This window comes from Grampus griseus (assembly GCF_964374135.1).
Source record: "Grampus griseus genome assembly, chromosome: 18".
Taxonomy (NCBI): domain Eukaryota; kingdom Metazoa; phylum Chordata; class Mammalia; order Artiodactyla; family Delphinidae; genus Grampus; species Grampus griseus.
The window spans coordinates 68,092,984-68,119,562 of NC_139012.1; the positions used below are offsets into that span (position 1 = coordinate 68,092,984).

Genomic DNA, 26,579 nt, shown 5'->3' on the forward strand with positions numbered 1-26,579 from the left:
GATTGGGAAACTGGGCCTATAGAAAGAATCCTATCTATTGTTAATAGGATGAGAAAGAAACTTGTAGGAAAACCACAGTAGAATAGTATTTGTAGGCAGAACTTTAAAAAATAGCATGACTTTCAGATCCATTCACTACCCTAGGTTCTAAGGACATGAAATGAATAGTTCCTGCCCTTGAGGTATGCTTATAGTTGACCATTCAGTATAGCTGAGTAGTCAGTCATTGGCTATTTGTAACCTTTATTTATCTTCTCATACATGACGGCATGTTCTCTATGCCCAGACATTAATTGTGTGATGCTTCTGCTTTTTTCCTTCTCTTTCAGACAAAAATAGACCTCTTATTAGTTGGCGATGTCACTGTTCAGTACCTGGCTGATATTGTACAGAAATTCTTTTCAAATTTAGCAAAAATCACCGTCATCATTAGTGATGTGAAGACGGTAGCAGCACTTGTGGATGATTGCACGTTCAACATGGTTTTTCTGAAGTTGACCTCTTTACCAACTGCCGAGGAGCTGGAAGCTGTCAGATTAATTAGGTAAACTCCAAAATCTTGACTCTATTATCTTTAGAATAGTTTTTTTTTTTAAAGATTTTTTTTTGATGTGGATCATTTTTAAATCTTTGTTACAATATTGTTTATGTTTTATGTTTTGGTTTTTTGGCCATGAGGCATAGGGGACCTTAGCTCCCCAACCAGGGATTGAACCTGCACCTTCTGCATTGGAAGGCGAAGTCTTAACCGCTGGACCGCCAGGGAAGTCCCTAGAATAGTTTTTATTAAAACCTGCTTCTATAAAAATTCTTAAAAGATGATACAATTCTACTTTAATTTTTAAGATGACGGATATTTTCAAGGGCAGAATCTCTATATATGTTTTTGTTCTTCCTGCCAGTTTGACCTACTTTTACAAGAATTAACATTTTAACTTAAAAGTAATAGGTGTGGGTGAGGATATAAGAATTAATTGGTCATAGAAATTTATTTGGTATATAATGCTTCCCATAATTCAGTAGGTATTCCTTTTTAATAACTATGTCATTAACATGGCGTATTGTTTCAGAGTTCATTAATTCTTATAGTAGACACTAAAGCAGGTGAGCACTTGTATCTCTGGGTCATGATAGCTCTGGGCTGAAGGTGTCTCTTTCAAGAGATGTCCTAATGTGAAAGAGCCATGAAGCTCTCTGGATCCGCTGAGTCCAGGTCAATACCATGTCCATTATTATTTTCTTTTCTTTAAATTTTATTTATTTATTTATTTATTTTTGGCTGCATTGGGTCTTCGTTGCTACGCACAGGCTTTCTGTAATTGTAGTGAGCAGGGGCTTCTCTTGTTGCAGAGCACAGGCTCTAGGCGCATGGGCTTCAGTGGTTGTGGCTCACGGGCTCAGCAGTTGTGGCTCACGGGCTGTAGCACGCAGGCTCAGTAGTTGTGGCGCACGGGCTTAGTTGCTCCGTGGCATGTGGGATCTTCCCAGGCTAGGGCTCGAACCCATGTCCCCTGCATTGGCAGGCGGATTCTTAACTGCTGCACCACCAGGGAAGCCCACATGCATTATTCTTGTTTCACCCGGTAGTTCCACAGAAGTTATGCTGCTGTTTGACCCACTCAACTCTGGAGATCTGGAGTCTAGAGGTGAAAGATTTTGGTTCTTCCGTGCCTGTTTACATAGGATTTTGAGCCATTTAGGATGTTTTTAAACAGGGTTAGGTGAGATTGAATGTGTTTCCCTTCTGTGAGACTTGATGAAGTGTAATTGTAGATACTATTGGAATATATAAGGACTTCTCATAATTAGAGGAGAGGACTTCCTAGACCAAAGGAGAAAGTTCAGAGAAATATTGTGATTCCAGAATAAAAAGGACCAAGCATATTATGTTAGGGGAAAAGACAGGTGGGACTGGGAAGAAGCCAGAGACACTGGGTTACTTGTTAAAGACAGACAGAAAGACACTGCTCCTAGGGTTTCTTAGAACGGTTGGTCTTCTGCATTTCTTTGGCCTTCTACTGGGAATATGAACTCTAGACAAACCAGGCAAATTACCTCAAAGAGGATTTCACTTCCAAAACATGTTGTTGTGAACGATCTTCCTTCTGAAGATATGCCTATTTTATTAATATACCTTTTCAAAAAATCTATTGATAGAGTACCTCTGATTGGAGGCTTATAGTAATATCTCATTTGTATAGTATTAATATTAAAAAAAAAATTTACAACACCTTTATGAGGGAGGTAAGGCAGGGTTCATCGTTCCTACTTGGCAGATTAGCAACCTGAGGCTGAAGTGACTTGCCTGAGACCACATGGCTTGTTTTCACAAAACTCAGACTAGAACTCTTCACTCTTCCCTTCGTGTTCTTTCTAAAAGTCTGTAATCATTTGGCTTCTGTATTGAAGCCCCTTTTACAATTCGGACATGCCATAGATGCCAGACTTACTTTAACCTAAGCGTTTCATTTTGGAGGAGCAGTGGACAAGCTGCTGTGGCTGACCTCTCTCCATTCCAGCAGCAGGAGTCCAGCCGTGCCTCCCCAAATGTGGTAAAGGCTTTGTGTTCGCTCATGATCGAGGCTACATTTTGAACAGGATAAGATTAAAGTTCTGTTTAAGAACAAGCTTTATGTCTAGTCACAGTTGTTAGCAGTTGGGAGGGTAGAGGAGAGAACCTCTGTCTGACACTCCCCTCTGTGGATTCTCCCCACGGCTGCTTTCTTTGTCTGAATAACATAGCTTAAGATGTGTTAGCAGAGAGAAGAAGATAGATGAAGGAAATAAATGTACAGACAGGCATATGGTAATTCTGTTGTTTTGCTGTAAAAGCATTGCTTTGAAAAGAAAAAGAGAATAATTCGTGGAATACACCTGGTTTTCTTTTTTGGTCTCATTATACGTATCCGGTATACGTCTTGACTAATAGCAGGTATTCAGTACTTTGCTCTAGGTGTGGGTGGGCGACCATGCTGTTCTAGGGCAGACCATGAGTTCTAGCTTTTGCGTTTCTCTCTGAAAAAGGGACAGAGCTTTCTTTGTGGAAGCTTTGCCTTTCCTGATACTGGACTTAGAGGCTAGAAATGTCTCTGAAATTCCCTTTCTTGCCCTCAGAGTTGTTATGAGTTGATGACTTACGAATTATTTAAACCCTTATGGAGCATATTTATATTTTGAGGCTATAGTTTTTCTTAGGATGATGAGTCTCATGAACATCTTGCCCTATTTATAAGGCATTTAAACCTTTATCTTTCCTACAGCACTCTATCTTTTGAGTTTGGGCTAATATTTAATGACTAAGCCAATATGAAGAGTTTTGGCTTAGCTTTTTAATGCTGTATTTTAGATTTTTTTCCCCCTTAGAGCTTTGTTGTTTTGTTATATCTCAAAATCTGGATAGGTTCAGGAAAATATACAAGTATTTACCTTACTCCTCTCTGGTTCCTTTTTATGCCCTGCCAGTGAGTGAAGAACTCACTGTAGAATAAAAGTGGTCCACGTTGATTTTCAGTATCAGAGCACATGATCACAAATCTATGTATATCTGTAAGACATACGGATTTTTATTGAAACTAAGAATGAAGTATAGTGTGTCAGCTATCATACTAAGCTTCTTTTAGGATAAAATGCAAGCAGGCTCCTTAAAAAGATTTTAAAATTTATTCTTATAGAAGAACTGTGGTTTTAGCTTGGAGCTAATCATTAATCAGTTTTAATCATTTGTAAAAATAATGGTACCTTATAGCCTGACATCCTCAAGAATTACGGCACATCTCAATTATTGGTTGACATTGCTGGTAGTACTCCCTAATTTGATTTCATTTCATGAACACATTTTTATTGAGCCAGATGAACTCAGACACCACCCAGTGGTAAAATATTTTAAGATCGTCTCAGGATTCATGTGCTTGGTTCCAGAATTTCAGGAGTATTTGACCCTTCTTTCAGGTCAGTTCTCAAAACTGAACCACATTCAAAGTGTAGATACTTGGTAATTCAGATGCATCCTGGCACTACCTTACAAAGGCTAATACAGAACATTAGAGTATGTTTCAAGCTCATCCACAGTGTATGGATCCTGTTTGCCATTGTGATTTTCTGGTCCATGAACTGTGTCTGCAGTTCCTCAAACCCTGTAATTCTCGTGAGCTCAGAGCAGTGCAGCGATAGGAAAGGAACGCAGAATGTGGTTCCGTCTGCTCAGTCGGCAAATCAAGTTTGAATCTGATTTTATTTTTTCCCATGTCGATTCGCTTGTCTGATCAGTTAACTTATTGCGTCACCAAGAAAATCCAATCTTGTGAGCCACAAGGGTCTAACAAGTTGTCCTGCTATGTCCCCAATTCCAGAACATCCTTGACTTGACAGTGCTACTCAGTAAGTCTGATCAGCCAGTTTGCATTACCTGAATACTTGACATAAACACTATAACAACAAAACATCTAAGTAGTTTTACTAAAAACATTATTCTATAAATAGGAACTGAGGGCCATTCTAGATGTTTATTGTTTCTAGCATCATGTCATGTGGTGAACCTGACTTAGAAGGGTCACAGCAGAAACTCTCCTGACAAAAAGCATAGTGGGGATGGGGCACACCAACCTTCACTATTGACCAGAATCAACTCAGAACTTCACTGCATTTTATCACAGGTGCCCTGTTAGTAGCAAGTGAACTCAGTGTTTTCATATTTACAGTAAAACTCTTAATTTTCTCACTGAAAATGGTTGTTTTAATTCATTAAGTAATTAATAAAGGATATTATTTGTTACAAGTCCCAAATAGACCACACCAAGTTAATTTGGCTGCTTTGGGCCCAAGGTTGCATGATGGATAACCGTACTCAAGAAGGATGCAACCCAAAAATGACACTGGCTTTTGTCCTTTGACGTCCCTGTGCCTATAAAGGAAGTACCTTTAGAGGTTTCCCCCGGCTTCATAGGGACTTATAAGAACATTTTGGTCCTCCTATTAGATGACAGATTTCAGCGGCCAGCCAGATCTTTCCTGAGGTTCTTTGATCATCAGAGTGTACAATTCAGTTCAAAACACTTTTATATGATTTTTTTTTCCAGCTACCAGACTTAGGGGTGGAGACAAGGCTGGGAATGGCCACTGCTGCAGTTTGAGCTTATGGCGGCCTCCAGTTCCAGAGACCACTGGGCATAGGCTAGGAGTGGACACTAGAACATCAATATCCAATCTCGTATGAGCGTAGTCTCAGGATCCATCATGTCATTTAAACAGTGTATGCCGTGAAACAGGAGGATAAATAAATTGCCCCCCAGCAAACTGCAGATTTTTAAAACTCTGGAGACCTCAATTGAGAAGGTGTTTCTAAGGCCTCAGAACCTGCAATTTAGTTTTGGTATATGAAAGAAGTGGTATTAGTTGGGGTGGAGAAAGGAGATTTTTGTTGTGTTTTGGTGTTGCTTAGTTTTAAGGAACATTCATTCATTGGAAAGAGGACCTTTTTTGGTGATCCTGGAAACTGGAAACTCTGTTAGCTTATTAATTTGTACAGAATGTGGATGAGAAGCTGAGCTCTGGACCAGAGTGTTGGATTCTGGGAACTCTATTGATTGCTGGGGTTCCTGCACAATTAGGGCTTCACTGACAGAGGAAGTGTTTGGGTTGGTAATCGATTCTGTGCTAATGACAAAAGTCCAGGAATTCCAACTCTGTCTGATGTGAAGCTTGAAATTTGAAAGTCATCGGGGTATAAAAATCCATATATCCAAATCTAACCTATTTCCCTGTCAGTAAGATCAATTTTTAAAAAAAATAGACGCAGGATTATTTCCAAAAGCAAATAATCTGTTTTTTAAAAAATTCTATAATTCTAGAATATTTTAACTTACGATAACTTGTTTTTGTGAGTCCACAAAGTATTTTTTATTTCAAAAGCTGGACTGAACTACCCAGTATGTTTCTATCTATATTCAGTCTGTTTGTCTCTCCCACCTCATCCCATTATTCATACCCCTGTTATACCCCACGCTTTTTCATCCCTTACAAAATAAATGGGAAAGGTTCACACTGTGGACACTGACACACAGGCGTCATTCTCTCCTACGCACTTCCACGGTCCACACCCCACCGTGTGCTAAGGGGCCTTCCTTACTGCCACTTGAGTCTGCCTGTCGGATCCCATCCTCCCTCCTACTTGTGCCTATTTTGACGGCAGTACTTCTGCCTGAGCTTCTCATTTCCTCATAGAAATTGTGTTCTTTCCTCTCTTCTCTTTTACCCCAAATTCTCTTTCAGAATTCATAGAACACAAGCCTGAATAGAGCTCAATTGGGTGATTTGTCCCATTTTAGTAATATCCTATTGATACTTGTTTGACATAATTAATTTAGTAAATATTCTGAGTTATATATATATTTTAAATAAATTTATTTATTTATTTATGTCTGTATTGGGTCTTCGTTGCTGCGCACGGGCTTTCTCTAGTTGCGGCGAGCGGGGGCTATTCTTCGTTGCAGTGCGCGGGCTTCTCATTGCAGTGGCTTCTCATGCTGCAGAGCACGGGCTCTAGGCGTGAGGGCTTCAGTAGTTGTGGCATGTGGGCTCAGTAGTTGTGGCTCGCGGGCTCTAGAGCGCAGGCTCAGTAGTTGTGGTGCACGGGCTTGTTTGCTCCGTGGCATGTGGGATCTTCCCAGACCAGGGCTCGAACCCATGTCCCCTTCATTGGCAGGTGGATTCTTAACCACTGTGCCACCAGGGAAGCCCTGGTCATTTGTTTTATAAAATTTCCCACATTCTGATTTCATCCCCATAGCATTTAAAAAAAAATATTCCTCTTTTCCTTAAATTTCTTGAAACTGGTGGTTAGATCAAGAATCTGGATAAGATTTTGGATCATTTAAAGCCAAGAACAAAAGTGATCCGTCTTACATTCTACCTAATACCTGAGCAGTATTCTCAAAACTGTCAAGATCATCAGAAACAAAGTCAGCAAAAGTGTCACAATGTAGAGTAGCCTAAGGGAGATATAATGACTGAATGTAATGTAGGATCCTGGATTGGATCCTGGCATAGAAAAATAAAGTACATTAAGGAAAACTAAGGAAATCAGAATAAAGAATGAACTTAATAATAATGTATCAATATTGACTCATTAATTTGGAATATTTGGAAGTATTCCAAACTAATGTAAGATGTTAGCAGTATGGGAAATTGTGTTTGGGATACATGGGAACTCCACTATGTTCATATTTTTCCTGTAGATACAAAATTATTCTAAAATTAAAGTTTATTTTTAAAAAGTCACTTATTCTCTCACTTACCCCTTCCCCAGTTGTGGAGAGCCAGGCATTTGTGGTTGCCATAGAAATGAACCATAAAAAGACTGTTCTTATTAACAGACTGCACTCCTGCTCAGAGAAGCCAGGGGTATGTTTGACTGAAGACTCAAGTTTTGGATTTTCTTACCCATTAAAAGGAAATAGAGAAGCTAAAGCATCTATTATAAATAAAGCTTCAAACAGAGCAAGCGTCAGTTTCGGGAGAATGTTCCCCTCCCTCGTATTTTTCAAATAATCTGTAATTGTACTGTCCACCCCAGCCACACACTTCAGAAGCCTCTTCGTGCAACTGCAAGAAATAAAAACACAATCTCTTCTTTTATGAACTGTAAAAAAAAAAAAAAAAAAAAGTCCATCTTTTCCCTCACTGATTTGAGATGGTACTGTCACTAAACTTCCATATTAATGCCACCATTTTAAATTCTAATGAAATAAAGAAAGTCACTGTACTGTAGTTCGTTCCTAATGAGCTAAATGTTTGAATCCCAATTTTTTGAACGATGATTTTGCTTCATTTTAAACTTTTTTTTTCCCTTTCAGATCTGGCAAGAAAAAAAATACACATTTGCTCTTTGTTTTTATAATCCCTGAGAACTTCAAAGGTATGTGCCTGTTGGATATATTATCTGCTTTTTCCCCAAATAGAAATCATGAGGTCAATATTTAATACAAAGATTCTTAGGTTGTCTTTCAGGTCAAGGAGCTGATATTACTTTATCTGAACCACTGACAATGGAAAAAATGAGTGTTGTGATAAAATACTGGAAAACATGTCTCTCAAATACTGGTGAGTGAAAAGCAGGTTTCCAAGGGTTAGAAAAATTCTAAGATTCTACAAAAGTTGTATTTATACATTTTTATGTTGGTTTTCCACTTATGCCTTTTATTTGTTAAGGATTAACTGTATGCTATATACATGTAATCCTTATTAAACATAGTGTGAAGAAAACAAGTGTGAATAAAATAAAGGGAAACATACGTTCTATACCTGTGAAGAAAAAGCTTGTCCTCAAAGGTTTAAAATGTGCACAAGGGACAAATGCAGTGTTTTGGTTAAGCACAGGTTTTTTTTGGTTTTGGGGTTTTTTTTTTTGGTAGCCTAACTTCTTAGTCACTTGAATGGAATTATTCATGCTTTGTGCTCTATGATTGTCTAAAAGCCAGAGCCATTAACCTTGAGTTTTTGTGCTTTGCAAAACACTTGCATATAAATTATTTCACTTCTTTAAGTTAACAGAGTGGTTATCCTTTCTATTTTAGATTTTTAGACACAGATAATTAGTGTCAGTGCTTCAATGAGACCTCACATTTCTAAACTCTTCACCTGTATTGTATTATGTGTATTGCCAGCATCTAAACACTTAAGATAATTAAATTGCTTTAATTTGCCTTGTAAAAGGACAGACTCCAATTTCTGAAATTAAATTCTACTGGAATCATTGTTTGTCAGTGACTACTTATGATTTTTCTAGACCCAGGTTACTAGTAGGAAATCTTTTAAAATTAAGGTATTTTTCTTAAAATGGACCTGAAAGACGCTTTCAGGATTATCATGGATAAGCTCATACTCCAGAAGATACAAGATCAGTGCACCCCTCCTTTTTTTTTTAATGTCCTTCTTCAGTATCTAGGCAACATGAGTGAGTCTGTTTTGTAACATTCCAATGGCTCCCATCCCCTGCAGGTGTCAGAGTTCTTCCTGGAAATGAAATGTGTAACTGTCTGGGACCAGAGTCCTTTTGCAGCCTCTTCTCATTTTGGTTCTCAGTGGAAATAGAGCAGCTGCTCATCACCACCTGTCTAGCACCCTTCTTATTGGTCCTAACCATGTCTCATCCAGTCATCTCAGCTCTGCTCTTAGGATGAGCAGCTGCAAAACAAACAAACAAAAACAACAGCAACAACAAAAAGCAAAAAAAACCCAAAAAACCCCACACCAAAAAACAACACAACCATCAGATGCTTTGACAATGCAGCTACTTACTGAAGACTCATACGCATTTTCTGACTCTGACGTTTACCTGTAAATAATAAGTAAACTCGGTTGAATGCATTTTTAAGCACACCTATCACAAAGTTAGTAGAATCTGGTTGAAAGAGGATGCTGTGGAGTAACTTGTATGTAGTGTTTTAATTTTGCTTTCTCACCTGGGTAGTTCCATGCTTCACAGATTGAAATCTATAAAAATTGCTTTTTATTTAAAAAATGCTGCTTTATAAAATGTATTGAGTGAAACATGACAGCTATTTTTGATTAGGGTTTATATGCGTGATTAACATCATCCCCACCAGTGACTTTATAATTGAAATGGTTCCTCTTTTAAAACTTGCAGTTAAGAATGAAATTTCTGTGAAGCCTGAAGAACCTGAATTGCCCCTGCAGAAGTCCTGCAGTGAACACCTGAGATATTTTTCTGCTGATCTATTTGCTCGGTTAGTTTTTTTCACTTTTTCGTAGTAGCAATTTTTACTGTGTACATTTCATTAAAAAACATTTCTGGAGGGCTTATTGATTGTGCAACAGCAGCTCAAGTGCTGGGGGTGATGCAAAAGAAAGTAGCTACTTTGTGGAAGAGGGATGCAACCTGTACTACATTTCAGAATCCTGAGCTGGCACTGTGGGGACACATTACAGAAGTATCCAACTAAATATAAGGAAGCACTTCATAACCACAGGGGAGCAGGTTGAATTGTAAGGTAGTAAGTTACCCATCACTGGGCATGTTAAAGTAGAGACTGGGTTAAATAAAAGCAGTGATGTTTCAGACTTTTAAAACAATGGAATCCTAAGCTGTTATCCATCTGCCAATAAGCTTCTCCCTAATGTCATTTTTGAACTCATGAACCTACCCCACCAATTACTGAAAATAACCCTTAAAGATGGTCTCTTTGTCTCTGTCTCTTTGAGATATTAGAACTAGCATTTAAACCTGCATTGAACTGGGGGTCATTCAAACGCTTTCAATTCTAACACTGTATGCTTATAAAAATTCTATTTTAGTGAATTTCTTTGTTTCACTTGAAGCTGATTTCCAAGGAGATTTTAAATAGAGCATAGGGCTATAAAGAATGGACACAAGTGTTGAGAACATGGATGATGATGGTGAGAATTTTGAGTTAGTCACTTCCAGAATTTGTAGAATGTGACCGTCAACTTATTTTGAACAGGGAAGAGACTTGGCAACCAATAAGCATGGTTAAACCAAAGATGCACTTACTTAAGTAGTACAGAGATAGCAACAGCTTTCTTTATCTTATTTAGCATTTCAACCTCAAAGAAATTTACCGTATTAAACTTTTTCTGGGATATGGGGTTGGGAAGGGTTTTGGAAGGCCTTGTGATTTTCTTGTATTACTTACAACTTATTTTTGAGCCCTACTCATCTTGTATCTTTGCTCTTCCTCAGAATCCTACTACTATAACTAAAAGTCAATTTTCAAATCAAGTTATATCCCTTGTGATAAAGGAGATAATATTAGTTTGTAAGTTTTTTAGGGAATTTTTTTTTTAATCAAATCAATGAAAATGCCTGGAGAAGTTCTAGAAAAATGGTCAAGCCAGAAAATGTCCATTAAATGACAATTTTTTTACATGGAGGTAACCTGCCGGTTGCTGATCAAGCTGCAGTAGTGTATCTTGGCCCTCTAATCCCTCGTGCTTTTCCTGTAATGTACCTTTAGATACAGTCATGTAATTTGGAATACTCATACTCAGTGAGGTTAGAATATTTTAGTCCTGCTTGTATCTGTTATTCTTTATCAGTATATTTTATTTATTTATTTATTTATTTATTTATTTATTTATTTATTTATTTATTTATTTTTGCGGTACGTGGGCCTCTCACTGTTGTGGCCTCTCCCATTGCGGAGCACAGGCTCCGGACGCGCAGGCTCAGTGGCCGTGGCTCACGGGCCCAGCCGCTCCGGGGCATGTGGGATCTTCCTGGACTGGGGCATGAACCCGTGTCCCCTGCATCAGCAGGCAGACTCTCAACCACTGCGCCACCAGGGAAGCCCTATCAGTATATTTTAGAATAATGATCAGTCATTGAATTTATGATGACCTTAACAATAAATTCTTTTGAAATTTTGAAATAAACTATTCTGTACCAAATACATAGGGTAAAATGGTTTGATATTTACTGCACCTTTGTATAAAGCTAGGGACTTAGAGAAGCATCCTTTGATTAGTGTATTGGTGCTTATTGTTTACTATTGCCTGACAATTTTCCTCTTTATATGGTATGATTTTCTCTTGTTTCTAGCTCTGAATCTCTAAGAAATGACATTGGGTTTGAATTAAAGGATCCGTTGTCAAATTTCGAGAAAAACAAAAAGATTTCTGTTCTTCACTCAAGCAAGGAAAAGCTGAGAAGGTGAATTTTGTTACAGCCCCTTTTTTAGCATCGTTCCTTTGTAGGAAAAAATTGCTTCCATGAATTTCATAACTTTTTATAATATTGTCAAAAGTCGGTGCGAAACTAGTAAATCTGGCAGCTGGGGAAGGTCTGGAACTGGTCCCTGCAATACATGCTACTCACTCATTCATTCATTTAGTCATTCAGCAAGTAGCTGTGAGTGTCTAATATGCCAGAATATGATTCGAGAACTGAGGTGAAAAATAAATTGTTGCCTTCAAGGAGGTCTTAGTCTAGTGCTTAGACAGACTTCTAAATAGGCTCTTAAATAGGAAATTATGTTTTAATGAACATCATGATAGAAAAGAACACATGGTAGGACACTAGGAAAGTTACCTAAGACAGAATGAGGAGGCAGGAAGACTTTCTTGAGACGACGATAGCTAAATTGAGCTTTAAACAAAAATTGGTTTAGTTTGGTTTAGAAATCAGTGAAGGATGTTTCAAATGGCAGGAGTAGCAGGTACAGAGGCCGGCAGTGTAAGAAAGTACAGTGAATTTGTGGAACTGCAGGTGTTTTCATAGAGTTGGCCATAAGGGTGCAAGTGGCAAGGGGCAAGAGATGAGAGGTAGTCGGTAAGGGCTGGGTATGTCCTGTTAAGGAATTTGAATTTCATCCTGACCTGTTCATCCTGCACTAAAGGATTTTAGCAAAGGTATGATATGATAAGATCTGTACCTTAGAATGAACGCTTGAGCAGGATGTTAGGGAGTGAATTGAATCTGGAGGCCAGGGGAGTCTGTAATAAGAAGTGATGAAATCCTGAACTATGGTGTTAGAAATGGGATAGTGAGAAGTAAGCCAGTTCTAAGTATGTGAAATAGGTAGAATCAGCGTGAACGTGGCTGAAGGAGAAGTCAGGTGTAACTTCCAAGTTGATGGTGGAGCCACCGACTGACCGGGAAGTACAGTGGAATGCAGGCTGGGGGTGGGAGGTGAGTTTTGCTCTTGCTGCGTTTATATGGAGCTTCCCAGTAAGGAATTGGCCCTTAGGTTCTAGAGAAGATCCAGGCTAGAAACAGGGATTTGAGAGCTCTCAGGATACAGCATCTATTTGAAGCGGTGGATGCAGGATGGATATAATGACTTTGAAAAGCACGTAGGGAAGAGACAAGTGGGGAAGAGGCCCTTGGGGAAAACCTCAATATTTAAGGTCCAGGCAGCCGAGAAGAGATCAGGGGAAAAAGAGTTTCTAGGAAGATAAGAAGAAGACCGGGAGGGAGTGGTATTGAGGAGAACAGGGGAGGAGAGAGTTTCCTAAAGGAGTGTGTGTTCAGCAATATCGCATGACACAGAGATTAAGTAAGGGAAGAACTGACAGTTGACTGTGTTTAGCAAAACCTAAATGTCACTGACCTTGGCAAAAATAATTCCCTTGGCATGGTTAGGGAACAAGTGCCGTTGCAGAAAGATGGAGAATGAAAGGTGGGAATATGCAGATTTAAGGAAGGAGGAAAGGAAGGTGTGTGGTCTATAAAAGGGAATTTAGGGGAGAATGAGAAATTTTGATAAGGCTGGGCCAGACTTGAATATGTTCATATTTATCTTCCAAAAGAAGACAGCTGCAAGAGAGACAGAGGTCTTAAAGATACTCATGTTTTGGTCATCTGTGGCTGCTTAAAAAATGAGACTGAAGTTGATTGGCTTGATACGTGGTTTTATGGGTTAGCAGTTTGAGCAGGACTCAGCTGGGCAATTCTTCTGCCTATGTGACATTAACTGGGGTTACTTGGTAGCCTTCAGCTGGAGGATGGTCCAGTCAGGAGGGTCTGGGGCCTTTGCAGGGATGGCTGGAAGGCTGAACGCAGCCGGGGCTCCCCAGCCTGCTAGTCTCAGGGTTGTCAGACTTCTTCCATGGCAGCCCAGGGCTCCTAGAGAGAGTGTTCCAGGGGGCAGGAAGAGGAAGCTGCGCTCTCACACGGCCTGGGACCAGAAACTGGCCCAGTGCCACTTCTACCATGTGCTCTTGGTCAGAGCAGTCACAGAGCCTACCCAGGCCTAAGGGAAGGGTATATAGACCCCACCTCTCAGTGGGAGGAATGTCAAAGAATTTTAGTTCCCTTCAGGCAATGAGGGGCACTGGCAATGGATTTACATCCCTGAAGAGGCAGAAGGCTTTGGAATGTAGAACCAGGTGGAAGAACACCTCTTCCACTGAAAATGGAGAGAAGGAGTTAAAGCTAAGTGTGGATAAAGATGAGTCTTTTTGTTTGTTTTTTTCGTGCCCTGTGTTCTCTGCCTTCCCCAGCCGTCCCCTTCTAGAGTGTTTGTGTTCTCCCAGCTGGTGCCTGGCCTGGACTTTCTTTCTTTTTTTTTTTTTTTTTAACATCTTTATTGGAGTATAATTGCTTTACGATGGTGTGTTAGTTTCTGCTGTATAACAAAGTGAATCAGCCACACCTATACACGTATGACGCAAGAGGGAAAAGATGAGTCTTTTGATGGGGCCAGAAAGGAGGAGGAAGTTGATCATTTCTGCCGAATGTGCTCCATCGTCTGCTGAAGATTAGTGGGAAAATGGTGTGGTTTTGGGCTTGATGAGATGGGCTGGTAGATGGGCTAGTCTGGTCCAAAAGGCCTTCACTCACATGTCTGCTGCTTTAGCCAAGAGGAGACATAGGGCCTGCTGGCCAGGCTATCCTATAGAGTTCACTAATCTGCAGTGAAATGAGAAAAATACAGTGCAATGAGTATTTTTAAAGCTATATTTTATATAGCATATTCTAAGATTGTGTTTTCCATACTTTATTTGATGTTAAAATCATGGTGATATTAGTAAATGGTTTGCAACAAAATGTTATTGGGAGATGGTACCTTTCTTTCATTATTTTTCATGTCTGAATCGAATGTTGGCAATCCTTTATTGGTCCCCCAAAGTTCTGTGTTGTTTTTCTTTTTTAATTTTAGTGGTTGATGAAAACTAAAATCTGAGAACCACTAGTCTAGAGGACTACAAAGATGCTTTGGGGGGTGTCCGCCCCTGTTGCATTATTTAAAGGGCTAGAAATCTTTGTTTCCCAGAAAGAAAAGCTGTAACCAGGAACTGACCCCTCCACTTAGAGATTTGCTTGGGAGATACCAGAAAGTAACAATCCGTCCCTAATTACTTTATGCCATTTCCTCTTCTTAACTCTTCTGATTATGGCTGTGAATCTTAAAATAGATGCTTCTAGTCTATTTCTCTTCCTTTTTCTCCTCCTCCTCCCAGTCAGCTGCTTTACTTATGGTTTTGTCTTTTTTGCTTTGTTTTGCTCTTTTTTGTTTTTAAGCAGCATAGGTAACATGATATTTGCTAATGTTGAGGAAATAATGATCCCAGCTGATGGTTTTGAATACTTGCATTTGGGAATTTCTTTTTTAAACAACTCTACCATCTGTTTTTTTTATTACAACAGATTAATAAAAATTGGCTAATACTAATATTCTTGATGAAATCCCTTTCATTACGCATGTTTTAAATATATAAATATGTCTTTATCTTGGTAAGGTGTATACTTTGCAGTGCGATACCTTCATTTTGTTTGTGTATCTGTGAGTCCAAAATGGTGGCGGTTTAATCATTTTCAGGATGTCACTCACTTGAAGTGAAAGTGAGTTTTGCTGCAGTTTCTCACAAATGAAGGCTTTTCCAGGGCTGGAAAGACTTTTCAAGTGTTAGAAATTTAAGGAAGGTAGAATAGGAAGTTCTCAGAGGGTCTTAAGTCATATGTGGCCAAGAGACCTCTCTCTGTGAGTTCTTGATTGCCTGAGACACATTGTACAGAGGAGAGACCAAGGACACAGTTTGGACCAAGACCTTTGGCTTTAAATGCCATTCAGCCTCTTAGAATCACTTTTAGCTGGTTCTTTCCCTGATTTATTTGGACTGGGTCATAACCAAGCTGGCTTCTGTGGTAGATGACAAAAACAAAACACATTTTTGCCTGTTGTTGCCTATTGCTGCTTCCATACACAAAGGAAAAAGAAAACAGCAGGACCCTGTGGGGCCCCTGAGCTGGGTATCCTACTTTTTTGAGCCAACATTAACATCCTTCACAAAGGTTCTCTAACACCATATACAAAAATAAACTCAAAATGGTTTAAAGGCCTAAATATAAGACTGGATACTACAAAACTCCTAGAGGAGAACATAGGCAGAACACTCTTTGGCATAAATCACAGCATTAGTTTTTTGGGATCCGTCTCCTAGAGTAAGGAAAATAAAAACAAAAATAAACAAATGGGACCTAATTAAACTTAAAAGCTTTTGCACAGCAAAGGAAACCATATACAAAATGAATAGACCACCTATGGACTGAGAGAAAATATTTGCAAATGATGCTACTGACAAGGGGTTAGTTTCCAAAATATACAAACAGCTCATACAGCTTAATATCAAAAAAACAAACAACCCAATCAAAAAATGGACAGAAGATCTAAATAGACATTTCTCCAGAGAAGACATAACAGATGGCCAGCGGGCACATGAAAAGATGCTCAACATCCCTAATCATTAGAGAAATGCAGATCAAAACTACCATGAGGTATCACCTCACACCAGTCAGAGTGGCCATCATTAAAAAGTCTACAAACAATAAATGCTGGAGAGGGCGTGGAGAAAAAAGAAACCCTCTTACACTGTTGGTGGGAATGTAAGTTGGTGCAGCCACTATGGAGAACAGTGTGGAGGTTCCAGCAGTCCCATTCCTGGGCATATATCTGGAGAAAACTCTACTTTGAAAATATACATGCACCCCAGTGTTCATTGCGGCACTATATACAATAGCCAAGACATGCAAGCAACCTAAATTTCCATCAACAGGTGAATGGATAAAGAAGATGTGGGGTGTGTGTGTGTGTGTGTGTGTGTGTGTGTGTGTGTGTATGGTGGAATATTACTCAGCTATAAAAAGTGAAATAATGCCATTTGCGGCAACATGGATGGTCCTAGAGATTATCATATTAAGTGAAGTAAATCAGATAAAGACAGATATGTTATTACTTATATGTGGAATCTAAAATAATGATACAAATGAACTTATTTACAAATCAGAAATAGACTCACAGGCTTAGAAAACAAACTTATGGTTACCAAAGGGGATAGTGGAGAGGGGGAGAGATAACTTAGGAGTTTGGGATTAACAAACTGTGTCTTCTTTTAGTCTAAAATTAGATGACAATATCAGATTAAAATATCTGTAACTGTTGGTTGTTTTAACTCAAATTTTAGGGGTTTTCTTGGGGGGGGAGTAAAACAGGCTCTTCACTGTTTACAAAGTTATTTATGAGTTGCAAAAATTCTCTATGTTTTTCTCTGTATTACCATGTTTTTCTCCTGTACTCTTCCATTCATCTTGACTGCCACAATCAGACAGAAAGTACAAGAACACTTTGCTTTTGCACCTGTAGTGAAAACCTTAGCAGCAGACATAATCATTCCAGGTCTGTCAGATAAATGCATACTTTTGGTATTTAAAATGTTCAACTTAACAGAATGATGTAATAATCACAAGTAGCAAGTGATTATGTATTTGAAGCAAAAATTCACAAAATTAAAGGGACAGATATTGTATTTGAAGGAAAAATTCACAAAATTAAAGGGTCATATTGACAAGCATTGTTGGAGATTTCACATCCCTCTCTCAGCAATTCATACAACAGCTGGACACCAAAAATCAGTCAGATACAGAAGGTGTGAGCCCTGTTAACCAGCTTGATCTGGTAGATGTATGTAAAACACCATACCCAGCATGGCAGCGGAATACCCATTCTTTTCAAAGGCGTATGGTACATTCACTTAGATAAACTGTATGCTGGGGGGTATAGTACATTTCAGTGCATTTAAAAAAGTTGAATTCACAAGGAGTATGTTCCTTGACTACAATTAAGTTAAATTAGAAGCCAATAAGAATTTGATATAAAGAAAAACCTCAAGTATCTGGAAATTTAAGAACACACTCCTAAATAATCCATGGGTAAAAGAAAATAATCACAAGAAAAATTAGAAAATATTGCAAATTGAATGATTATGATAATAGAATATTTCAAAATTTGTGAGATGCAGTTAAAGCAAAGCTTATGGCAAACATTTTGGCTTTATTTTTTTAAAGTCTTTATTGATTTTGTTACAATATTGCTTCTGTCTTACGTTTGGTTTTTCGGCTGCAAGGCATGTGGGGTCTTAGTTCCCCGACCAGGGATTAAACCCGCACCCCCTGCTTTGGAAGTCGAAGTCTTAGCCACTGGATTGCCAGGGAAGTCCCAACACTAGGGCTTTAAATGCTTATATTAGAAAAGGCAAAAGATCTAAAAATCAGTGACCTAAGGGTCCATTTTAAGGGGCTAGAAAAAGTAAAATGAAGTAAATCCAAAGTAAACAGAAAGGGGAGGGGGGCGGGCAGGTGAGGAGAGAGACAAAACATTTTACCAATATCATGAATGAAAGAGGAATTACCTCTACATATCCAATAAACATATAATATAAAAGGGTATATTTTAACTAATTTTATGCCAATAAGTTCAACAACTTAGGTGAAATGGACAAATTTTTGAAAAACACAATTTACCAAAACTGATACTAGATGAAGCAGAAGATCTGAATAGCCCTCTATATTAAAGAAATTGAACTTACTAGAAAACAAAAAAGTACCAAAGAGAAAACGCCAAACTCAGATGGTTTTACTGATGAATTCTGTTAAAAATCTAAAGAAGAGGTAATAACCAGTCTTAAATTTTACAGAAAATGGAGGGAGAACAATTCCTAACCCATTTCATGATGCCAGCATAACCCTAAACCTGATAAAGATATTATAAAAAAAGAAAATTACAGACCAGTATCTCTCATGAACAGAGACATAAAAATACTTAACATAATTTTAACAAATTGAATGAAGTAATAGATAAAGATATAATGTGTCGTGACCACACTGGGTTTATCCTAGAAAAGCAAGGCTGATGTAACATTCAAAAATCAATCGATATAATTCACCACATTGAACACAATGAAGGAGAAAACAATAGATTAACAGATTCTGAAAACTTATTTGACAACATAAGATTAAAAGACAAAAAAACAATCTTCCAGCAAAATAGATATGGAAGAGAATTTCCTGAATCTGTTAAAGGGCATCTATGAAAAACCTATAGCTAACATTGTACTTAATGATGAGATTTTGACCATTTGTTCCTTAAAAAGATCTGGAACAAAGTAAGGTTGCCTATTTTTAGAAAGAAAGAAACAAAACTCTCTCATTTATAGATGGCATGATTGTTTATGTATAAAGTCCTAAGATCCTACAAAATAACTACTAGAACCAAAAGATGAATATAGCAAGGTCATAGGATATAAGGTCAGTGTACAAAAATCATTGTATTTTTCTATATTAGCAGTGAACAATTGGAAAATGAAAAATAATAATTATATTGAAAATAGAGTTAAAAAGCCTTAGAATACTTAGGAACAAAAATATATAAAAGACATAATATCTGTACAGTGGTCACTCAAAATATTGCAGTGATAAACTAAAGAAAAACTAAATCATGCATTATACATAATTATGAATTAAAAGATTTATATTGTTAAGATGTCAGTTCTTGGGAGTTCCCTGGTGGCGCAGTGGTTAAGAATCTGCCTGCCAATGCATGGGACAGGTTTGATTCCCGGTCCGGGGAGATCCTGCATGCCGTGGAGCAACTAAGCCACTGTGCCACAACTACTGAGCCTGTGCTGTAGAGCCCGCGAGCCACAACTACTGAGCCCGCATGCCTAGAGCCCGTGCTCCACAACAAGAGAAGCCACCACAATGAGAAGCACGTGCATGGCAACAAAGAGTAGCCCCTGTTCGCTGCAACTAGAGAAAGCGTGTGTGCAGCAAAGGCCCAATGCAGCCAAAAAATAAATAAATTTACTGAAAGAAAAGAAAAAAGATGTCAGCTCTCGCTAAATTGAAATATAACTTTATTTAAATCTAAACAATAATTCAAATAGACTTTTTTGGGTAAAAGTTGACAGTCTAATTCAAAACTGTGTGGAAAGGACTGTGAATATAAAAGGACTTAGAATAAAGCAATCCTGGAAGAGTACAACAAAGTTGGAGCACTTAAGCTATCTGACTTCAAGACTTAGCATACAGCTACATTAATCAGGATTTTACTAACATGAAAGTTGACCAGTAGATAATAAAACACAATAGCCCACACATTATGGTCACTTGATTTTCAGCAAATCACCAGGGCAAACAACTTGGGAAACAAAAGTCTTTTCTATAAATGGTGCTGGAACAACAGGATATCCATATGAAAAAACAATGAAACTTGACCCCTTCCTCATACCATATAAAAATTAATTCAACATGAAGTATAGAGAGGGCTATCATATAAAGCTAAAACTATAAAGCTTCTAGAATAGGACTGTTCAGTAGAACTTTCTGCAGTGTTAGAAATGGCCTATATCTGCTCTCCAGTAAGGTAGCTGCTAGTCATATTATTGAGTATTTGAAATGTGGGTATTGTGACTTAGGAAATGAATTCAAATTTGTGTTTAATTTTTAATTCATATTTAAATAGACTCATGTGGCTTATGGCTACTGTACTGAGCACTACAGTTCTAGAAAAAAGCCTAGGAGAATGTTTTCGCTAGCTGAGGGTAGGCAGCTGTTCCTTATGACACAGAAAGCAATAACTATAACAGTAAGAGTAGATGAATTAGACTCTTCAAAATTTACAGCTTTTTCTCTCATAAGACACCACTAAGAAAATAAATAGGCAAACTACAGACTGGGAGAAGATATTTGCAAAACAAATATATTGACAAAATACTGATATTAGGATATACAAAGAACTCTTAAAGTTCAATAATAGACCTACAGTCCAATTAAAATGGAGGTAAAGTATTCAGATAGACACTTCACAAAGGAAGGCAATACACAAGCCCAATAAGCAGCAGAAAAAATGCTTAACGTACTTTGTTGTCATGGAAATGCAAATTAAAGCATGAGATACTACCACACATACCTCTGAAAGGCCAATATTTAAAAATTAAAACTGACAGTATTAAATGCTATCCAAGATGTGGAACAACAGGAATTCTCATACATGGATAGTGGGAGGGTAAATTGGTACTGTTTGGGGGAAAGTTCTGCTAGTTTCTTCTAAATTTGTAAAATAACCCTTCAATTCAATTCCTAGACATTTACCTAAGAGAAATAAAAACATACGTTCACAAAAAGATGTACAGAAGATCTTGCAGTTTTATTCATAATGATAAAAATAAGAAACAGCCGAAGTGCTGATCGATAAGAGAATGGATAAATAAGCTGTGGCGTATTTATACTACGGAATACTGTTCCTCAATAAAAAGGAACAAAGCAGCCCCATGGATAAATCTCAAAAACATTATGCAAGTGAAAGAAACCTTACATAAAAGGACATGTGCTGTGAGATTTGATTTATACGTAGTTTAAGGAGAGACAAGAGTAATGTGAGATAGAAAAGTATCAGAAATGTGGTTGCCTCTTATGGGGGATGAGACTGACCAAGAAGGAACATAAGGAACTTTCTGGGGTTATGAGAATGTTGATTAGGTAGTTTGTGTCACATAGTTTTGTACGTTTGTCAAAACTCATAGAATAGTACCCTTAAGATTGGTGCATTTTATTTTATGTAACTTTTACCCAAAAATAAAATAATTCGAACTGTAGCTATACGTTTAGGGGTTTAGTGTACTGAAGTCTACAACTTACTTTGAAATGCTTCAGTGCAATAAAATAGGTTGATGTATATGGCCAGTGGGATGATTCATACATGACAAAGCATAGACAGTAAGTGTTCACGATAGACTCTAGGCAGTGGGTATATAAGTGTTCCCTGTACAAATTCTTAATTCTTTCAACTTTTAAGAATTAAGAAATCTTAATTCTGTCAACCTTCCTGTATGTTTGAACATTTTCCTAATGAATGTTGGAAAAATGTTTAATGTGATCTTTCATTATAAAAGTGATATATGCCCCACAAAGATATTTGGAAAATATAGAAAATTAAAGGAAGAAATAATATTTTCTATAGCCCAACTATCCAGAAATAATGATTACTTGACGCTTTTGCTTTGTCTTTTTTTTTGCCTTATTTTTTCTTTAATGGCTATGATCATATTTTATATGCTGTCCTGTATCTTATACTTGTCTCCTATAGAAATATACTATTTTTTCCCCAGTAAGCTTTTTTTTTTTTTCTGTACGCGGGCCTCTCACCGTTGTGGTGTCTCCCGCTGCGGAGCACAGGCTCCGGACGCGCAGGCTCAGCGGCAATGGCTCACGGGCCCAGCCGCTCCGCAGCATGTGGGATCTTCCCCGACTGGGGCATGGACCCGTGTCCCCTGCATCGGCAGGCGGACTCTCAACCACTGCGCCACCAGGGAAGCCCCCCCAGTAAGCTTTATAACATATTTCCACTGCCAGATAATATTCTGCTGAGCTTACTTAAGCATCCACTCATTTTGTGTGTTTAAATTGTTTTTCCTGTTTTACTGATAGACTAATGGATGTCATTTTACAGGAAGTTTGTTCTGTGTTTGAGATCCTTGTAAGTGAAAGTACCATGTGGAAGGGTATATGAAGTTTCAGAGCCCATCATACACATGTCAAATTGTTGACTTTTCTATCCCTTTTACAGAGTGATGCCTGAGACATCTCCACAGAACCCCCAAAGCTCCTCAAAGCCCAATTAAAATACCACCCACTGATCTGGAATATTTGAGTTATTCACTGGCTATGTGACAAAGTGGATTTTTAAAAATCCATTTATTTTTGTCATTCTAAGGTTCAGAGAGGTTTAGTAAGTTGCCAAAGGTCCCAGCCAGTAATGGGCAGAGCCACCCTTTGATCCCGTACATGTCAAGGCAGTATTCAGCGCAAAACGTGCTTAAGAATGCTTATTAACTGAACACACGGATAACTGAAGGTCACAAAGGCTGAGATCAATTTAGAGTTACATTTCCTATGTATTTCCCTTCAGAACTGTGAAAGACTTAGGTTAGTTTCTTTCTGATATGAGCCTGGATGACGTTCTCATTTGCATATTGGTTTATTTGTTCTGTCCATCTACCTACCTCATGTAAAGGAAGCAGGCTTCTGATTTTCCTTTGGCTCAGAACACAGGTGAAGCCCATGTATTCTAAGTTGCTAATTGTGTATTGTTGGAAATGTGGTCCAGGTCAGAGTGACATGAATATTCTGAGGACTCTTTCTTTGCCTTCCAGGCTTCTAGTGTGAATCACAAAAGGATTCATGTGTATGGTGTGTGATCCTCTCCTCTGAGGGATGCGTGCCTGTAGGTTTCCATAGGCAGCAGGGGTATTCTCTGGTGTCCTCAGTGTCTGGGCATCCTGCACACTCACGGGGAAGAGTGAGCTGGGCTGCCATCAGCACAGACACTGTACTCGGCAGCAGTGTGAGCCGTGCCCCAGAAAGCTGTGATTCCAGGGGCTGTGGAGACTGCTGGCTTGTGGGGACATGGCCCTCCTCTAAAACGGAGACTAGAAAGGCAGGGGCCGGTTCCTTTATAAACAAACCCAGAGGAGGGATTGGTTGTCCTTATGCACAAGGAAGAAAACAGGCTAATCATTCCTTATTTATTACATTTCTCTGCTCAGAGAGCGAATCAAGTATTGCTGTGAGCAGCTGCGTACCCTGTTGCCGTATGTGAAGGAGAGAAAGAATGACACAGCTTCGATTCTCGAGGCAACAGTTGACTACATGAAGTATGTCCGGGAGAAAATCCCTCCAGCCATCATGGGCCAGGTAGTCAACTCTCAAGCCCTTGAAATTTATTCTCGCAGACAGTGCTTTAATGCTACAGTTTTATTTCTTTTATTTTTTATAGTTAGAAATGTGTGTGTGTGTGTGTGTGTGTGTGTATACGAAAAAAATCTATAGCTATAGCTATCTAAGTAGATCTCAATCTCTTTCTCTCTTCATTTCTTAGATTACTGAAGTACTTCAGATCAATAGGAGGTTTTGTAAGAAACGACAAACGCCCATCCAGCTATCCACCCCAGGCACGATTATGGCACAAAGGTATGATCATCTGAATCTTGTGAATCTGAGGTCGCCTTGTTATTTTTCTCTGGTACTAATGCTAGAAATGAGACAGGCACTGAACCCACCCATAATGAGAACTAAATGGTACTGATGAACCTAGCTGCAGGGCAGGAATAAAGAGGTAGACATAGAGAATGGACTTGATGACGTGGGCTGGGAGGGCGAAGCTGGGGCTAAGTGAGAGTAGCATCGACTTATATACACTACCGAATGTAAAATAGTTGGCTGGTGGGAAGCAGTCGCATAGCACAGGGAGATCAGCTTGGTGCTTTGTGATGACCTAGAGGGGTGGGATAGGGAGGGTGGGAGGGAGGCTCAAGAGGGAGGGGATATAGGGACATGTGTATGCACATGGCTGATTCGCTTTGTTATGCAACAGAAACTAACACGGTATTGTGAAGCAATTATATTCCAATAAAGGTCTATTAAAAAAAATAGAATCAGTAAACTTTTCCCATTGCTGATGTGTATCATTTAATTACAGTGATAAAATATGTAATATTCTCAGGCCCATGATGCTTTCATCATTTGACTCACTCTTTCTTCTTTTGTTGTTTCTTAAAATGGGGCTTTACGAGTAGTGCCTGTGGTGATTGACAATGCAGTCAGGATGCGACAGATTCTAGCATTCTTCTGTCACCAGGGCAGTCCAGCCCCATTTTCAGTTGGAAGTCCTTAAAGACATTTCTAGTATAATAGGTGACGTGCCAGATGAATGCTTCCTTGTTTAAATTGATTAGAATGTGTACACCAAGAAAAACTCTAAAGGAGAAGTAAACCATTCCTCCATATCCTAAAGAACCATCATGAATCCTCTTCTACAGTTTGTTCTTATATTTAATCCAGAGCATAGGCTCTGTCTGTGCTTTTTAGAAATTGAATGTAAGAAGAGCAGTTCAACTCAGCAATGTTCATATCATCTTCCTTGAGAAATGCCTAAAGAATGTTTTGTTTTTTTAAGAGAAAACAGTGTGTTGACAAGCACTTATTCACCTGTGAGAGGGATCAGATTCCTGGCTAATAAACGCTTGAACGTGTACTCTGTTCCTGCCTCCGGGGCTCCCTTGGATGAAGCTGTGAGAGGTGAGCTCCGCCCACCGCCCTGTGCAGCCGTAGTGTGCATGGGCGCGCGTGTGTGTCCTGCTCACCCTGGGCCTTCTGTGCAGGCACTGCCGCAACCAGGGGATGGAGCGTAGCTGGAAGATTACACCCTGAGTCCTTTGGTGCTGTCTGCTTGAAAGACACGGCTGGCCACTGGCATTTAAATAATCGTACCTCAGAAAGTGGGCTGAAAATTGACTCTCATTACCAGAAATCTCATCTTAATGATAGATGATGAGCACACTGATGACTATGTGTATTTCTGAATAGAATCTAAAGGGAGGGAAGTATTCATATTAATTCAGTGCTAACAGTGTGCAGGCAGACCTCAGAAATACCGTGAGTCCTGTTCCAGACCACTGCAATAAAGCGAATATCGCAATAGGGTCACACGTGTTTTGGTTTCTCAGTGCATATAAAAGTTATGTTTACACACTATCGTAGTCTATTAAGTATGTAATACATATGTCTGAAATATTAATGTACATGCCTTAATTTTAAAATATGTCATTGCTTTAAAATGCTAGCCATCGTCTGAGCCTCCAGCAAGTAGTAGTTTAACATCAAAGATCACTGATCACCAGCTGGTGCTTTGTGACTGCCTGGAGGGGTGGGATGGGGAGGGTGGGAGGGAGGGAGACGCAAGAGGGAAGAGATATGGGAACATGTGTATATGTGTGGCTGATTCACTTTGTTATAAAGCAGAGACTAACACACCATTGTAAAGCAATTCTACTCCAATAAAGATTAAAAAAAAATTCTAACCATCATCTGACAATGCAAGGTTGCCACAAACCTTCAGTTTGTTTAAAAAAAAAAAAAAAACAACTCTTCAAAACACAATGGAAGTACAATAAAGCAAAGCACAGTAAAATGAGATATGCCTGTATAAAAATATTAAACGTATTTTTAATAAGGAACATGGATTCACATCACACCTAGGAAGGTTGAAGCATACCTTTGAAAATCCTGAAACAACCGAAATAATAAAGCGATTTCCTTACAACCTGAAATCAAAAAAAAAAAAGATCACAGATCACTGTAACAAATATGCTAATAATGAAAAGGTTTAAGATATTGTGGGAATTAGCAACATGTGACACAGAGACATAAAGGGAGCAAATGCTGTTGGAAAAACGGCACCAATAGACTCACTTGATGTAGGGTTGCCACACACCTTCAATTTGTAAAAGAACAGAGTGGCTGCAAAGTGCAATAAAACAAGGTCTGCCTGTACTGAGCATTTAACCTATTAATTGATTTACCTCCTTTGTGTCTTTGCTTAATTGTCACCTTCTCAGTGAGTCTTTCTCAACCACCCAATTAAAACTGCACACTCGTTCCCAGCATCACATAATACGTGGGACTCCTTATCCACTCCCTCTGCTGTATTTGTCTTCATAGCACTGTTCTCCTTCTAATATTCTTTTCTTGCCTATTTTTTTCTTGCCTGTCTTCTGCCACTAGAATATCAACTCCACAAGGACAGGGATTTTTTTGCCTCTTTTGTTCATTGCTGTATCTGTAGTACCTAGAACAATGACCAGCTCACAGTAGGTGATCAAGAAACATTCATTATATGAATATTCCATTGTGAATATTCAATGTTTACCCACTGGGAGGCATTTTTGTTATTTGTATTATAAAGTCCAGGCATGCCCATGTGCTTGTACAA

General features: G+C 38.7%; 1 protein-coding gene across 1 annotated transcript in view; it reads left to right on the forward strand.

Annotated features, from left to right (window-relative positions):
- The window catches only part of SOHLH2 (spermatogenesis and oogenesis specific basic helix-loop-helix 2), a 40,705-nt gene that overhangs the window by 9,065 nt on the left and 5,061 nt on the right, over window positions 1–26,579 (forward strand). The window contains exons 2-9 of the mRNA XM_082675551.1: window positions 330–544; window positions 7,851–7,912; window positions 7,993–8,097; window positions 9,644–9,743; window positions 11,576–11,686; window positions 23,356–23,503; window positions 23,688–23,779; window positions 24,765–24,886. Of these exons, the coding sequence (XP_082531677.1) occupies window positions 330–544; window positions 7,851–7,912; window positions 7,993–8,097; window positions 9,644–9,743; window positions 11,576–11,686; window positions 23,356–23,503; window positions 23,688–23,779; window positions 24,765–24,886 (955 nt within the window). The remainder of the gene's footprint in view (window positions 1–329; window positions 545–7,850; window positions 7,913–7,992; window positions 8,098–9,643; window positions 9,744–11,575; window positions 11,687–23,355; window positions 23,504–23,687; window positions 23,780–24,764; window positions 24,887–26,579) is intronic.